The sequence below is a fragment of the Rhineura floridana genome, chromosome 2 (assembly GCF_030035675.1).
Source record: "Rhineura floridana isolate rRhiFlo1 chromosome 2, rRhiFlo1.hap2, whole genome shotgun sequence".
Taxonomy (NCBI): Eukaryota; Metazoa; Chordata; class Lepidosauria; order Squamata; family Rhineuridae; genus Rhineura; species Rhineura floridana.
The window spans coordinates 44,525,037-44,542,550 of record NC_084481.1 but is presented as its reverse complement, the minus strand read 5'-3'; the positions used below and the strand labels follow the sequence as shown (position 1 = coordinate 44,542,550).

The window sequence follows — 17,514 nt, the reverse complement described above, 5'->3', positions numbered from 1 at the left end:
TTTGGTACTGCATACATAAGAGATGTACTACATGTCAAGAATAGCTAACTTTGGTCAAGCTGGAATGGGTCACCAGAGAGAATTCTGGGAGCCCATGATTACCTAAGACTCCCTACCGGGGGAGATCCGCAGCTCAGTGTCAGACAAGCAATTTGCAACCTGGGCAGGGGGATGTAACTGATCCCTAGCTGTTATTCCTTATCAGCTTCCTGGGATTAGAAGTCAGGAAGAGGGGGTGCTGTAGATCAGAACCCCTGGGTGATGATGTCTAGCTTCCTTATCTTCAAAGGCTTCAAAGGAGTAGACCCCTACAGGGGCGGGATATAACTATTTGCTTTCCCCCCTCCTTGTTGACGGTTAAAGCCAATAAAAAAGGAAGGAGAAACTTCCAAGGGAGTTCCCTATTTTCCATCTACTGGGACTTGCTGAAATATGACAGAGAAAGCCTTTTCGGGACCCAGGCTGATCTATGTAAGTATAGGACCTAGCTAGTAAGTTCTTTATTTTACCCTTTTGTCTGTATTGAACCTGTCCCCTTTTGTCATGCCAATGTACCTCGTGTAACCCATCTGAGGGTGATAGCTTTAAGGAATCAAACTATAGTTCTCTTTGTATATACCATGCTGTTTACCTTTAAATAAACTATCCTTTTATAAACTGTGTGTATTGAATTGGAACTAAGGATTCTAAATCTAGTCCTTTGACTGCTGAACGCTACTGTTACTGTTAAGTGGCAAGGGTTAATCCCTTGGAATTCACATTTGGACTTTGAGGTCCCTCCCCTCAGAGAAAGGAACCAGGAGGAAGGGTGGTGGCAGTTACTACGGAAGTAATTACTCCAGAAAGAGGGAGAGTTTTGCCCGGGAAGCAGAGACCCAGCACAATTGGGACTGTTCTCACAAGTTCTCCCTTTGGAGAACTAACGACAAGGAACCCCAAGGGGACAAGTCTTTGACACTACATACATAACTTTCCCCCCTTTAGACCATCACAAGCAACAAAATTTAGAGTATCATCATCAGTACTACTCAAGTGCTACATTTGGGCATCAAGGATGTGTAATGAGACATCTTCACCTATTACCCTACAACTATAGAACTTTGTCTTAGCAATTCACTCAAGCTTAAAGAGATAAGGCAGATGTGTTGGCCACAATAAAAGTTCAGAAATCCACATTAGGGCAATGCTTTTATTTATTTTTATTATTTTATTTATTTATTGAATTTTTATACCGCCCCACTAGCATAGCTCTCTGGGCGGTGTACAACAAATATAAATGAATACAATAAAATTTAGCCAAACAAAGTGTCACAAATTCATATGCACGCTTTCAAGTTCTCCAGAACTCTTCATCAGGCTATATGGTAAATAAAGGAAATAGGGGAAGGGGAGAATATATACAGCTGGCAGGGAAGTCATCTGTGACTGCATCTTATAAGAGTCTTAAGATGTAGGGAGAGGAAGCAATGGACATTCAAATAAGGCTGTATTTTATACCTGAATAGCATCTAATACAGCCTTATTTGAATGTTTGCTACTTCATCCCTCACTTCATTTTAGGCCTCTTACAAAATGCAGGCAGAAATGGTTTCACCATCAGCCTATCTACCTATCTATGTATCTTGTCTTTCCCAACCCTGTTTCTGTTGTTGCTTTGTCTACCATCTAGCCCAGGTTCAGTCAATATGGAGCCCTATAGATGTTTTTGACTATAACTTCCATCAGCCCCAGCCAGCATGGCCAATGATCAGGGATGCTGGAAGTTGTAGACCTGGTTGACAACCCCAACCAAGGGTGCTGAAATGTTCTGGAATACTAAAACTTGGAACATCTTGCAGAAGCGCTGCAACTTTTCTATTTCGGTTGGGTTAAAATGGTAGAGATTTCAAAATACCTGCTTTGACTTGTTGTTTGCTATTTAAGTAAACTTTATCTGAGTTTTAGGACACAATCCTGTATTGCAGATTCACCAGCTGAGGGGCTATCAGATTTGGCAGAAGCACCGTTATGCCAGAGAGCCAGTGTGGTGTAGTGGTTAGAGTGTAGGACTAGGTCTTGGGTAATCAGGGTTCAAAACTCTGCTCAACCATGAAGTGAGAAGAGCACACTTATGCTCAATCCATGGCCACACCCCTTCAAAGGAACAACTTTACACCAGCCCCAAACTGGCACAATTTATTTATTTATTTATTGCATTTGTATACCACCCCATAGCCGAAGCTCTGTTTACAACAATTAAAAACATTGAAAACAAATATACAAATTTAAAAACACATTTAATTTCCCTCTCATTTGTTTCAGTAGGAAGGGGCAATTAAAAACAGTCGCTCTCACATCAACAACCATCCTGACCCCCAGCACCATGTGAGCAAATTCGCTCACCAATATGCACACATGTACAGGTTTCAGTTTCAAGCCAGCCACTTTAAAATTTGGCCTAGTTTTTAACTGGGGTTGGTTTACCTCCCATCCTTTTATGTTCAAACTGTTTTACTGCTTGTGGTTTTATGGCATTTACGGTAATTGATTTTAGTAGTCCTTTTTTCTTCATCATCTGATGCATTTCATATGAATTTTTAAATTATAAGCTGCTTTGAGTTTATTTTTAATCAGTGTTTTTTTGGCAAAAAATGAGGCGCTGGTACTCATATTTTCATAAAAGTGACATGGGTGCCAGCACAAAACAGCTGCCATGGGCAGTAAAAAAAAAGGGGGGGAGCTGCAGGTACTTACTCCATACTGGTATTACAAAAAAAGCCGTTTTTAATATAGAAAAGGGGGATATACAGCACACTTATAAATATGTGGGATACAGTAGGACTCCTTCCTGAACACGCATAGGCTTGCACTGTAAATCTGTTGGTCTTGAACAGTACAGTCCTATACTTATTTACCCAGAAGTAAGCCCCACTGAGTTCAATGGGACTTACTCCCTGGAAAGCGTTATAGGATTGCATTCAGTGAGTGGGGGTTACTTCTGAGCAGACATGCATTGTGCTCTAAGTTGCCATAAACCCCGTTAAGGCGACTGGACCCGGTCACACGACCAAACTGTCATCGTAAACCTAAGGCATGCTGACTCAAAAATAAGTTTGCAATCCTATAAACACTTACCTGGGAGTAAGTCCTATTGAGTTCAAGGGCTTACGTCTGAGTAAAGTCGTGCATAAAATGACACTGCACATCCCACTGACTTCAGCGCGACCGACTCCCAAGCAAAAGCGCCTTGGACTGCTGGCAGCCTGCGTTCAGAAACTTTCTTCGATGACTCCAAGACTGGGCGTTGTCGTACTACATAAGAGTAGCAGGCGCGGCGCAAACAGAGGAGCGCCCTTTGGGATTCCGCTGCCCGACGGCTGAACTTCCCTCTCCGTCATCCCGTCGTGATCATTAATTAGTAAGGAGAGGGATTCCTTTCTATCTCTTTTCTTTCAGGGGGAGGAAATAAAGAGGCCACGCCAGGCTGGAGCTCTCTCGGCTCAGCTCCGCCCCTCGGTCGAGTTTGTTTCGGTCTATAAGAGCAGCTGCTGTGTGGAGGCGTTGGTGGCGGCGAAGAAGATGGAGGGTTATGTGCTGTTTCTGGTGCTGCTGGGGTCGGCGCTGTTGCTCGGCTTCCTCTCGGTCATCTTCGCCCTGGTCTGGGTTCTCCACTACCGCGAAGGGCTCGCTTGGAATGGGGATTCGGCTGAGTTCAACTGGCACCCGGTCCTCATTATCACGGGCTTCGTGTTCGTCCAAGGGATCGGTGCGTAAAAATCTGCAGCAGAAGAGTGGGAAGGGGCAGCCACCAGGCAGAGCTTTGCCTGCCGCCCGGAGCTTGGAGGAAGCGGCTGCCGGGAAGAAGGGGAGGTATGGGGGGGATGAGAGAGAGTGGAGCCTTGCGTTGGTTAATATTGAGAAAAGGGGCTGCTTACAGCGTGGTTTTATCGGTGTGAGGGCATCTGCCCAAATTTCTCTGGCTGGTTGGAAAAGGGGAAGTGAGCGCGTTTTAAGACTGCGCAATGACTTGGGAGTTTAAAAAAAAAGTTCAGTGGTACTTAAGGAGTTACTTTTCTCTCCCTCGCCCCGTCCTAAATGCTTTCACTTTAAAGTTTCAACTCAACAAACTCTTGTACAGCACAATCCTATATTCGATTTAGAAGAAAGTCCAGCTGCCTTCAATTGGGCTGACTCCCGGTGAAGCGGGGATAGGATCACAGTCTGGGTTTCTCAAGCAAAATAAGGATCGTAGGTGCCGCTGCTTCTGCTTTTTGCAACAAGTTGGAGCTCTTGAAAGCATATTCTGTTGCAAACGACGTGAGTTGCTTATGTGCAATTGTGTCCGAGAGCGCAGTGCTCTTTAAGTACTCTATGCTAGCGGATTCTTGGCGCCTGGTGTAAGGGAGAATGCAGAATGGGTTCACCGCCCAGAGAACTGTGCAGTGCTGCTAACCGTTTATAACTTTAGGCATGACTTGTATAGTTGGACTTATTTCTGAGTAAATGTGATCCAGGAGTGTGTTCCAAAAATGCCACAAAAAAGCAATCTGTAGAGATGCTCTGCTTCTCCGAGCCGTTGTTTGCTTATTTAATTGCACAATCCATTTCTTATACCACGTAGAGCAAAGAAAGTGGCTTGCTAGGTGTCCCTCCCTCTCCCCCATGACTGCATTTTTGGTGGCAGGGTTCTCACATCTGGATTTCTTAAAGCTATTTCTATTGAGCAATGAAGCCTTCACATTCTCTTTGGTTCCTGTTTCTGAACGTTTGATGCATTTCCTGTGAACTGACCTCTTAAATGTTTGAAACTAGTTTTTCTTTTCAGTTGGCGATTGATTTGATTACTTGGGTTGTTATGTCATGTTGTAAATTCAGCAATTTACCAAAAGTATGACAGGGCTGGATTTAAGAGAAATAAATAATGCCATTAATCTTTTTCAGATACAAAGTGGGAAAGTAGTTAACAGTGAATGTATACGGAGAGATAGACTCCACTGAATTAAATGGGACTTAATCCCAAATAAGTGTATATAGGATTTCAGTCCAAGTTGTGGATGATGGATATTTTAGGAGCATTCTGCAACTGGGTGAAAGTAGATGCACTCCTTAACTAATGAATTCATGAACCTGGACCAATGAATTCCACAAACTAGCACTCTTGCAAGAATGGATATGTGAAGTTTTGTGTCTCGCAAAGCCAAAATTTGTGGCAAGAAATTGTTTTTTCTTTCCTGGTTTTGAAGCATGCAGCATAATACTGACAGCATAGTCTTATGCATGTTTACTCAGCAAGGAAGTCTTTTGATGGAACTTACTCTCAAATAACTGTATAGGATTACAACCTTGAACAACAGTTTTGTGTCCATACTATCTCATTTCTTCATGTTTCTGTTCTGATCAAAGCTGCAATCCTATATGGTATACACAATTACCTGGGAGAGTGCTCCACTACAAATACTTACTTTTAAGTAAACATGAAAGCTTCTGCTGCAATAAATGTATTGCTGCCACAGAGCAGCACCTCTGCTACTCTAAAATATTTATTCTGTCGTTAATGATCATCAGTCTTGTACTGTTACAAAGGCCATCAAACTTTTGAGTTGATCTTGTGTTATTTTAAAACTGATTAGATTTGATAGCATTGGTTAATACACTTCAGTTTTTCTTTCTCCTGTTAACAGGAAAAAAACCACATAGAGTTTTTATTTACTATCAAGCCATATATAAATTCTGTTAAATACAATAAAAATATGATACTTGCTGGTCAGTTTTGTACAGGTCTATTTAGAAGTAAGCCCCATTGAATTCAATGAGGCTTCCTCCTAGGAGAGTGCATATAGAATTACTGTCGTAAACCTTAACCCTGTATTTTATGCTGTATAGGTGGGAAACCTGTGGCTCTCTAGATGATGTTGGACTACAGTTCCCATTGTTTCCAGCCAGCATAGTCATTGGTTAGGGAAGATGGGAGTTGTAGTCCAGCCACATCTTGAGTGCAACAGGTTCCCCGTCTCTAATTTAGAAGAAGTCCCTGTTGAGGTTGGGATGGGAGTGGTGAGTAGGTATGGAAAGAGCTGTCAATTTCAGTTCTCTCCGGTTTTCATTTTTCCAATCTTATATTCAGTTCTCCACATTTCTGCAGCAATTTGTGATTTTTTAAAAAAAAATCCTTATGAAATTCTCTAGCATTTTAGTATGAATTTCTCCTAATAAACACATTTTTGTAGGCTGTTTTGACTAACGCACACATTTTTGCAAGCAATTTCTCATTGTATAATGCATTTTTGTATGTTACCTTCACTCATTCATTTTCATGCACTTTTCCTGAACGTATTTTTGTAACCATTGCTTGTTTGGTGAACTGCATTGCAAAATTTTAATAAGTGCAAAATTTGAAAGATAGCGCTTTCTCATATTGTTTTGGAAAGTGTGAATATTACAAGTTCATATTTAAATGTGAACTGAATTGAATTTCTTGCCCATCCCTAGCGGTAAGATGAGGAGCAGGGATGGTGTTAAAAAGTATAATAGTATACTTAACCATGGTTAGTTTTTTCCCCTCAACTGCCTTTTATTTTTGTCTCACAACTGTTAGTTAAGTGAGCAACACCTGGCTTCTTCCTGTCATTCTTCACAGTCATCACTGCATTGTATGTGCCAATAAAACTATTGCAGGGGAGTGGGGGGGGGCATTTGATAAGCAAACTTATTACGGTATGTGGCATAAAGAAGATATAATTTGTGTAAGAGCACAGAGTCACTTGGAAGAGTGATTGGAGTGGAGTAAGTACTTAACAAAAAGGAAGAAAATTCTTTATATAACCTGAATAAAATTAGAATAAAAATGCATACCAAGAATCTGAGAAGACAAAGGGAATAATAAGTTGTAGAAGAGTAGGTGGAAAAGAAAAAGGCTTGAACTGTGCATTCTTTGGCAACAGTCTGTTTTTATCCAGGTTGCTACTTTTGGATTAAATTATTATTCTAGTTTTATGTTTCTATTCACCTACATTACCTGAAAAGATAAGTGCATAGTAATACAGAGCAGCTCACATAATACATCTTTTTATGGGTGCATGTAAAATATTATGTGTGCCCATAAAACTGTAATGTGCAAATCCATTTGGTTGTTGTGTATGTATGCATGCCAGAAACAAAATGATGTGATCTGCAATGGGACTAGGTTTTTATCAGCATTTGGCATTGTTATTAGATGAAGTCAAAAGGCCTATAAGAACAAAAAAAGCTGTATAGAGGTTTGTGTGTAGCGCTTTTCCTCTCTTAAAATGTCATGATATTCTCTTTAAATATCTTAGTAATCTTATGCCTGCTTGCAAAGGGGTAAAATCATGTGAACCTTCATAAGATTAACTGCATGAAACTATTTAATAAGCGAGCAACTTCCCTTGTTCTACTGTGTTTAAATTGGTGTTGGTTCCTCTCAACCTGCTGAACGCAAGGCTACCATATTTTCAGTTTGAATGTGCTTTTCTTCAATTCCTTAGAAGGAGAAAGCTGTGGAATTGCAGAAATGTGTATATACAGTTAACTTGAAAAGACGCCTTCAAATGTCAATATTGTGCTTCCTATAGCATAGAGAAATATACACTGGTTCATGTTCCAGGACATTCCATTAGGGAACAGTGTTTTCTTTATAACTTCTATAGAGTAGATGTGTAGTCTTTGGCATGCACTGTACATAAATTAGAAAATGTTTTAAGGACAGAGAGCCTTAAAGGTGATGTTGTTCATACCAAGCAACTGCCTGTTCACCTGGCCAGGTGGGTGAGATAGTTAGGGGGAGGGAAAGAGTTGGGTATAGTTTTTCGAAGGTGACATACCATTTCCAGGAAATCTCAATCGTCTCTGCCTCCAAGGAATTACAGAGAACAAACTGCAGGAAGATCTGCTTGAGTATTCAGCTTTGGTGTCTTTATGATATTCCTAGCCAATATATCAGTTTAATCTTTAATTCATCCTGATTGACTTGTGTCACCAAGTGACTTGTCGGCTGGATCTACAGGTTGCCAAACAACTGGCTGGCCTGAATGGTTGAGGCCTGTGGTCAGTTCTGAAACTGCAAGGGATTAGCATGTCCAGCAATGCTGACATTAGATAGGCTGGGAAATGTAAAAACAGTGTAATGAAAACCTATATTCTTTTCACAGAGGATTTAGAATATAACCTTCCAGGTCTCCTAATGATCGTTGGGAGATCTGGAGTGTTCAATTTATGTGCTTCTTCCTTGTGGCCCATACAAAATTCCCCTCTCCTTTGCATGCTTTGCTCCATGTCTGTGTTGGCATTCATCCAAGGTTAAGATTTGTCCTTATAACCAGAGTTGGAACCAGCATTTGGTATGCAATCCTGTTTATGATGGAATCTGGTCAGCATTAGCCCTATTTTAATACTGATACAGACGTAATGTACACCATGATTTTAGCACATCCATGGAGGGGAGGGAGGAAATCATGTGGAAGGGCAAAAACATGTTTACATTCATCAATAATTCCTGTATCAGGATTGTGTGAACATGAAATTTAATACATATGGGTATTATTTTATTTAAAAAATTATCCTGCACTTCCTCCCAAAGGATATGGGAATGGAAGCTGGCCTAGATCCTAGGAAAAAGGAGAGGCAAAGGAAAGAGGAGTGTTTTTTGTAAAGAGGTCCATATGTTTAACTTCCAGTGCACAGGGGCAACTTCCTTTCCATTTGGATCTGGACCATCTTCTACAGCTGTCATTACTGAATGCATGAGCAGGGAATAGAATCGGCCTGATGACCCTGGCCTTGACCTTCTGTGTGTTCCATAGAGGTCAGAACAGGGCTTCTACATATAAACAGCTGTTTACTAGCAGGCTCCTCAATGCAACTGGGACTCTGGTCTTTCGAGTTCCAGATCACATAGAGTCCTTTGCATATTTGGGCGCAGCACGTAGTGATGAGAGGCAGGGCCACCAGGCACAGTTCTGCTCCATTTCCATGAGTTACAATAAAGTACAGCATATGTGTGGAGGGAGGGGATGTTGCCTAATAATTATTACCCTTCCTTCTGGAAAATTCTGAGCACTCAACCCACAGTCCAGCACACCTAATTCAACATGATTATTAACCTTGATTTCATAAGTGATCAAAGCTTTGTGTTCTTGTATGTATACAAAGAAGCAAACAAATTAATTTCACAGTTGCCCTTTCGTCTGTAAGCACATACTGCTGCATAGTGTGAAAGACGTGTGGTGCATGACCACAGATTTTGGATTGATCATACGAAAGTTGCCTTATAGAGAATCAAGCCATTGGTTTTGTCAGTACTTCAGGCAGGGATCTTTATCAACTGTTTACTTGAGATCCTTGCATGCTGGGGCTTGAACATAGAATGGGCCCATTCCTTATGTTCCTGCATCAGTGTGGGGTCCTCCAGATATGGTTGGACTACAACTCCCATTACCCCTAACATTGGCCATGCTGGCTGGGGCTGATGGGAGTTGGAGAGCAGCAACATCTGGAGGGCACCACGTTGGCTAGCTTTGCCCTACACAGTAAAAAGTCTTTAAAAAAATAAAAAGTTGGAAGCCATTATGTCTCTAGTATTGTAGCAACCAATTAAATCTGTCTTCTGGTTCAAGAAATGCTTAAATGGCAAGATGGGAATTCCTGATTTAAACAGCCTTCAAGATGAACCCACTTTGGCAATATTTGAATTAGTGTGAGAGGAATTAACAATATTATTGCTGTAGACTGGATGCAAATACTGGTGTGGGAGAAATGTCCTGGGGGAAGATAACCTGACAGATGTAGGAAAAGGCAACTATAAAAACCACTGAAAGGGTGTAAAGCAAGGTTGGGGAACCTGTGTTCTCCCCCCCCCGCAGATGTTGTTGGGCTCCAGCTTCAATCAGTTCCAACCATCATGACCAATTATCATAGATGATGGGAACTGGAGTTTCCCATCTCTGAAGTAAAGAAAGAAGGAAGGAATGGACCAAAGTAAAAGGCTCAACTTTGCATGTTTCATTGCAGGATAATGTGGCTTATTCAGTAGCACGCATCGCATAGAAATCTCATGCTGTGCCCTTGGGCCTATGAAAATCTGACGTCATTATTAACTCAGGTGTGGCTCTTGAGGTAGGAGTGATTACTTGAGCCGGGTGTATGTAGCTAAATTCTCAAAGCTGATCAATACAATTTGAATAACCCAAGAATGGTCTTAACATTTTGTGAAAGAAATTAGTTTTCTAAACTTCTTCCGTTTCTTTCTCCATCTCTAGCAATTATTGTGTACAGATTACCGTGGACCTGGAAATGCAGCAAACTCCTGATGAAATTAATCCATGCTGGGTTACATACCATTGCTCTGACACTTGCAATTATTTCTCTGGTTGCTGTTTTTGATTTCCATAATGCTAAGAAGATTCCTAACATGTACAGTCTGCACAGCTGGATTGGGTTGACTGCTGTCATTCTTTATGCTCTACAGGTTAGGCACCATTTATAAATGGCACTTAAAGAGGTAGAATAAGATGTTCTGTCTTGTCTTCGTTAAAAATACTGAATGGCCTATGTTTGAATTGCTTTAATTGCAGGTTTTGTTTTTACCACAACTCAAAGCCCAAAATTTTGTACCCAGGTAAACCAAACTCTCCATATTCATTATAAGTAGAATAAATTATGTAATACATGGAGGTTGTCTTAATGCAGACTAGCGTCTCAGTATGCAAATGCATTCATTTCAAGAACTTTTTTAAACAGTGCTATTTCCCTGCTAATCAGGCAACATCTGGTCTGAAAAAGAAAAATAGTTTTCTAGCATTGGAGTTGATACCACAGGTTCCCAATGCACTGGAAAACTAAGGTTTAAAAAAATGATAAAGGTCCATCCATTTCAGTCTTCCTCTAAAAGGGGCATAACTAAGAGAAGGGTGTGGAGGAAAGAATCAAAATGATTTCCCAAACACTTAAGGCCATCATACCAAGGAGGAAACCCCATTAAGTATGTTTGTTGGGGAGGTATCATACTGTACGCTAAGTTATGATGTGGGTTCCTGTTCAAATACTGGTGGTTCTCTAGCCATATTTTAAAAAAAAGCCATTTCTGTATTTAAAAAGACTCCCCCTTCTCTGTTCCACCATGGATGACACAAGGCATATTTCAGTAAAACATCTTTAATGGTAGATGAAGGAAGGGAAATGTATGATTTAATTTAAAGCTCTATACCAGAGATGGGGGAACCTGTGGCCCTCCAGATGTTTTGACTACAGCTCCCATCAGCCTCAGCCAGCATATTTAGGGATAACAGGTCAGAGAGATCTGGAGGGCCACAGGTTCCTCATCCTTGTTAAAAAGCTCCCAGATATAGAAATTCTTAAGGAACACTGTAAAGCTGAGGAGGGAGACATAGAAGTAGAGATTTACGTGGAGCGTGACTTCAGCCCTAAACAGATTGCTTCAGCAAAAGCCCAATGCCTGCAGACACAGAAGGCCATGGTAGGCTCTTAAAAAGTAGTGAGCCTCAACACAGATAGCCAAGATTTAGAAGTAGGGCTCAAATATAGATGGGGCTTGAACAATTGTTAACCATTCCATACTGGGATTTCTGGTAAAGTTGTCTGACTCGCATAAGATAAGAGCTTGCCAGCAAGTCATTGTAAAATGCATTTCCTTACCCACAAAGCACAGGTTGTAGCACCATTATTATTTTTTTCCATAGAGCTTGCCAGAGCACTACTGTGATGATAGAAGTGTTTGCTTTTCATGTCCATTCAAACCTGGCCCATCACCTCCTCGTTTGTGTTGCAGCTGGCTCTTCAGTTTGGAGGTGCATGCAAGGAATATGCCAGCTGGGATTTTCGCTGCTGATGGCTTTATTTGTTTAGGATGACGGTTTAAGACAATTGGGATAGTGAAGAAATCTCTTTGACAAATACAAGTTAACCACTGCATATTTCATACTGACTAAGCAGCATATCAGGATAATAATTAACAGAAGCAGTGGTTCTTCGGTTACTTAAGGCAGACACAGGCTTAGGCCATGTTCTTGTTTTCTTTAATATTTCAAAATGAAAGCCATAGCTTCTTTCTGTTGTGTAAGACGATGAGCATTTATGTGGCTACACCAAGGCTTTACCTTGATCGTGAAGCATTTTCAAATATTTCATGCTATCTTATGGTAGTGCAGCTCTTCCATGCACAATGGCAACATTTTGCCAAAAAAAATAAGGGCTCTGGTTGTTATTAAATCTTATTGTTTCTAGTCGTTAAGAAGCTGAAGCATTGCTGTCACTTGTTTTAATCACTATTTAGATAAGTTGAATTTATTTCAATAGATGTGATGGAGAATTTTCCTCCATTGGGATCTTTTGTTGGGGGGTCCTTAAAAGAATTTTGAGGACACAGACTTGAAGCAAAAAGATAGGCCTTTATTCTTTACAAGCATATGCAGGGTCAGCCTCCCAGAAACATCCAGGAGACACTGCACTGAGACACTGTGTGCAGGCTCTTTTATACAGTACAGTTACAGCATGTGACAGCAGTCCACCAATCTCACAAGTTCCTTCCCACATAACATCACACTTCCTCCTTACTGCAATCGTTCCAAACCAATCAGAAAGCATTAGACAATTCTATTCCTGATTCCAAGATCCTGTCCATCTTGTTAATATCACCATTGTTCTGCTGTCTTTCAAGACTAATGAATCCTGGGGCTAGTTGAGAACAGTTTCTGCCATACACTTACATCCTGCTATTGTGAATGTTCTTTCATGCATCCCTGTACTTTCATTGTTCTGATTGGCCATGCTGACCCAGGTACACCTGGAGATATTTGAACAGGTTTCTTGAGTTATGTTGGCCTCAACTTAGGCTGTTTGGGAATGTATGAGCACCCCCAGTTCTATTCCTTTGCCATAGGGGTTCTTATGTCCTTATACTTTCTCAGAAATCCCATCCCTAACGTGAAAACATGCATAACTATAGAGAAAGGATTGTAATTAAGGCACAGGGCTACCATTCAAGGACCACACAGTCCATGGAAGGGACTGGATGATTCTAAAACTGCCCCTTGCCCCTCAGCCTCAAAGGAACAGAAAATAGAAAAGGCAAGCTACCTCAGAACCCCTTTTTTACCATGAAAAACATACCTTTAAAGTTGCAGTACAATATAACACACTGGGTTATTTTAAAATCATTATAAAATCCCACTGTTTCCCTCATTAAACATTTAATACTTGTTACAAACTTGTTCCCCAGATGGCATTATTGCTGTACCCAAGAATCAAATATAAGTGATTTCTACCTATTCATCAATTGGAGCTTTCTCACAGATTACTTGTGTTCACCGCCCAGAGAGCTATTGCTAGTCGGGCGGTATAGAAGTTGAATTAATAATAATAATAATATTAAATGCTCTTTTAATTCTAAACAATACGCTAATTAATAATCTGTCAGTTACGCATCTGCCAAGTCTTGGCAAGGAACCAAGAGCTCACTGTGACCGTTGCCTGCTTTGCTCACAGATTCTGATTGAGGCCTATGGAAAATCTAGGATTGTCTGTGAGCCTGAATCTCAGGGCCTTAATAGGCCTACAGGCCTATGCTTAACTTCTTATGATTATAAAACATATACCTTCTTCATATCTATGATTATATGTGTGGATATATAAAATTCCCCGTTAGATGTACGCGGTTTGATCTAGAGGTTTTCAGTACTCTCCATATAAAAATCTAGTTGACAAACTGTATTTAATTATACAGCCACAAGAGTGGCTGTATACTATAGTCAGCATAGATTTTTCGCATTCCGCAATGTTAAACTGAAAATACCCCCATGCCATTCTGATCTTTCCCATAAGCTCATTTCAAAACAAAACCTTACAAAACGTATAGTCCTGAACTCAGAAACGCTTGCTTAACAACCCTCTCAATTTTCATGGCAATACACAAAACAGTCAGAGAATCGAGAGTTCAAAGTGTAAAAAGAGGAAAAAAACAGACCCCTTTTGGACATTTTTCTGTCAGAGTTCTCATCTGTTGAAATTAATTAAAAATCAGCCATGTTCATAGAGTACCTATTACCGATCTTGCCCATACTCTGACTTTCATCTTCTGCAGTTTAAAAGTTAAAAAAATGCCTGTTTTCTCTTTCTGCAAACTGGAAGTTTTGGTAAATCTCCAATACTTTCTCCCTCACCACATGTAACAGTATTGATGATTTTACTACATCAGGTGTCCCTTCTGCCCTGTGGCTGCCAGATAGAGTTCAAATTATACAGCCACGAGAGTGGCTGTATACTATAGCCAAGCATGGATTTTTCGCATTCCTCAATGTTAAATTGAAAATACCCCCATGCCATTCTGCTGCTTCCCAAAAGCTCATTTTGATGCTACACGAAACAGTCAGACAGAATCGAGAGTTCAAAGTGTAAAATGAGGGAGGAAATCCAGACTCTTGTTGGACTTCTTTTTGTCAGAGTTCTCATTATTTGTTGAAATTAATTAGAAATTGGCCATGTTCACAGAGTACCTGTAATCCTATTACTGACCTTCCCCCATACGCTGACCTTCATCTTCTGCAGTTTAAAAGTTAAAAATTCCTGGCTGATTTTTAATTAATTTTAAGAACTTTTGGCTTTAACTCAATGATAATGTCGGGTATGCTCAGTAAGAACCAACTGTCAGTGTTCTAAAAGCCAGACTCCCAGCTGCTGGGATTGCCTAATCAGGGGGCCATACACACACCAGACCTTTATTTCACTTTAGACAGTCATGGTGTCCCCCAGAGAATCCTGGGAAGTGTAGTTTGTGAAGGGTGCTAAGAGGAGACTGCTATTCTCCTGACAGAGCTGCAGTGTCCAGAGTGGTTTAACAATCAGCTGCTCTGATTGAAGCTCTGTGAGGGGAACAGGGCATCTCCTAGCAACTCTCAACACCCTTCACTAACTACACTTCCCAGGATTCTTTGGGAAAAGCCATGACTGCCTAAAGTGAAATAACAGTCTGGTGTGGATGTGGTCAGGGACAGTATTGGTTTAAATTTGGATGGGAAGCTACATGTGCATGCTGTAGAATAAAAAGGTGGGGAAAACGCTGAAAAGAATGATATTGTTCACAATATTTTCCTTTTGGAAAGGAAAGGGTCTTCCCCTCTACCCAGTGCCCACCCATACAATCTCCTCCCCCCCCTTCTTCCCTCCCTCTCCCTGCCCCTCCTCCAGGTCAGTTTCACGTATCCTAAGCATAGCTGCACAGGAGTAAATCCCACTGAACTCAAGAAGCATGCAAATGATCAAACCTGTCTTCCCCTCCTCCTCTCTCCTATCGTCTCCCTCTTGCCCCTCTCTCACCCTCCCATCCCCTTCCAATTCCCTCCTCCCCTCTGCCCTCCCCCTCCCCCATGGTCAGTTTTACCTATTCTAGGACCTGGGAGACCAGGGTTCATTCCCCACACAGCCATGAAGCTCACTGGGTGACCTTGGGCCAGTCATTGCCTCACAGCCTCAGAGGAAGGCAGTGGTAAACCACCCCTGAATACGGCTTACCATGAAAACCCCATTCATAGGGTAGCCATAAGTCCATTTCATTTTCATGATTGCATGGGAGTAGATCCCATTGAACTCAGTACGTAGGCAAATGATCAAACCTGCCCTCCCATCCTCCTCCCAACACCTCCCTTTTGCCCCTTCCCTCCCCTTTCCTTCATCCATCCCCCCTCCCCTTCCAATTTCCTCCTTCTCCCACTCCTTCTCCTCTCCTCTCCCCCTTGTTCCTTCCTTCCACTCTCCCCTCCCCCATTGTCAGTTTTACCTATCCTATCCATGATTGCACAGCAGTAAATCCCATTGAATTCAATAAGAATGCAAATGACCACACCTGCCTTTCCCCTTGTTCTCCTCTCCCTCCCTCCCTCCCTCCCTCCCTCCCTGCTCTCCTGCTCTCTTCCTTCTTCCTCCTCCCCTACCCGCTCCAGGCTTCCCTCCCCGCTCTCCTGCTCTCTTCCTTCTTCCTCCTCCCCTACCCGCTCCAGGCTTCCCTCCCCATGGTCAGTTTTACCTATCCTAAGCATGATTGGACAGGAGTAAATCCCACTGAACTCAATAAACATGCAAATGATCAAACCTGCCCTCCTCCTCCCGCTCGTCCTCCTCCCCTCCCCATCCCCTGTGGTCAGTTTCGCCTATCCTAAGCATGATTGCAGAGGAGTAAATCCCACTGAACTCATTAAACATGCAAATGATCAATCCATTCTCGGCAAACTTGCACAGGATCCCATTTCTTACCTTCTGGACTAAAAAGCTGTTTAAGAAAATACCTATAGCCAACAGATATTTCTATCAAACTAAAAAGCAGGAAATTGGGCAGCTATAGTGAATGCACCAGGGGAGCAGGAGACCTGGCCTCCTCTCTGAGATACTGTACTGCTCTACAAATTTGTAAAAATGCAAACACAATTTGGGTTGGTCTTTCACACTCCAGTCCACGTGGTTATACCATGGTTTGGCTTATCATGTCAGCCAAACCTTGGTTTGTTGTTTATCCAACACCAGATAACCACGAGCTGTAAACCAAGAACAAACCTGGATTATAGTGCATAGCTTTTCTGGTGCGAGATACCTAATGAGCCAGATGGCAGCTAAACCAAACCATACCTTAGTGTACAGCAGCAGGACCAGGGAGGAATCCAGCAGCTACAGTCTCTTCTCTGGGAGTCCAAGTACTTGTGCGTTCACTCTAGCCAGTGATTCTTAACCTTTTTTGGGAATCTGATGAAAGCTATGGACCTGCATAAATAAATAAATACAACTTATTTTATTGCACTGCAGATTGATTTTCTTTTGGTGCCCAGTTCATGGACCCCTTGAAGCCCATCCGTGGACCACAGGTTAAGAACTCCTGCTCTAAGCCATAGCTTGGCTTACTACAGTGGTGGGGAACCCTTTTGGTCTAGTAGGCCTGATCTTTATCTCCCCCCATGGTCCAACTTTGATAGGTGGGCAGGACCACCCACCTTTGGAATGTCTGAAGTCATAATGACATCAGATGATCAACAGGTGAATTGTTCACCCACTTGTCAAAGTTAGTACGGGGGACAGGGAAGATACTTGCCAAGCAGGATTGAACTCCCCATGCATCAGCCAATGTTTAGGGAGTTCAGTCTTGCTTTTTGCAGTGCCTCTCTACTTGCCCCACACCTGACGTCACATACCTCCCCATGGGCCAAATGGGGAAGTTTGACAGGCTGGAGATTCCTCAGTGCTGGCTTAGTTTTAAGAGCAAACTGGGTCTTTGTGTGTAAACAATATTTACCAAGAAAATGTCTAAATATTATCTGTGTTCAGCTTGTTCTAGGTTTTGTGGTCTTCCTGTTTCCCTTTGCTCCTGTTTCTCTTCGGGCAACTGTGATGCCGATACACGTTTATTCTGGCCTCCTCATCTTTGGAACAGTGATTGCAACAGTACTTATGGGGATTACAGAAAAACTTATTTTTGCTTTGTAAGTATTTTTTTTATGTCATTGTGGGCTTTTTATTGGCAAT

General features: G+C 41.7%; 1 protein-coding gene and 1 long non-coding RNA gene across 2 annotated transcripts in view; one reads left to right on the top strand and one right to left on the bottom strand.

Moving 5' to 3' along the window:
- Window positions 1-388: 388 nt before the first annotated feature.
- Window positions 389-17,514, top strand: part of LOC133376417 (plasma membrane ascorbate-dependent reductase CYBRD1) — a 19,714-nt gene continuing 2,588 nt past the window's right edge. Inside the window, exons 1-4 of the mRNA XM_061608513.1 lie at window positions 389-471; window positions 3,436-3,745; window positions 10,254-10,462; window positions 17,317-17,471. Of these exons, the coding sequence (XP_061464497.1) occupies window positions 433-471; window positions 3,436-3,745; window positions 10,254-10,462; window positions 17,317-17,471 (713 nt within the window). The 5' untranslated portion in view covers window positions 389-432. The remainder of the gene's footprint in view (window positions 472-3,435; window positions 3,746-10,253; window positions 10,463-17,316; window positions 17,472-17,514) is intronic.
- LOC133376418 (uncharacterized) overlaps window positions 16,587-17,514 on the bottom strand; it is a 16,257-nt gene continuing 15,329 nt past the window's right edge. The window contains exon 3 of the long non-coding RNA XR_009760475.1: window positions 16,587-16,758. This is a non-coding gene — a long non-coding RNA (uncharacterized LOC133376418). The remainder of the gene's footprint in view (window positions 16,759-17,514) is intronic.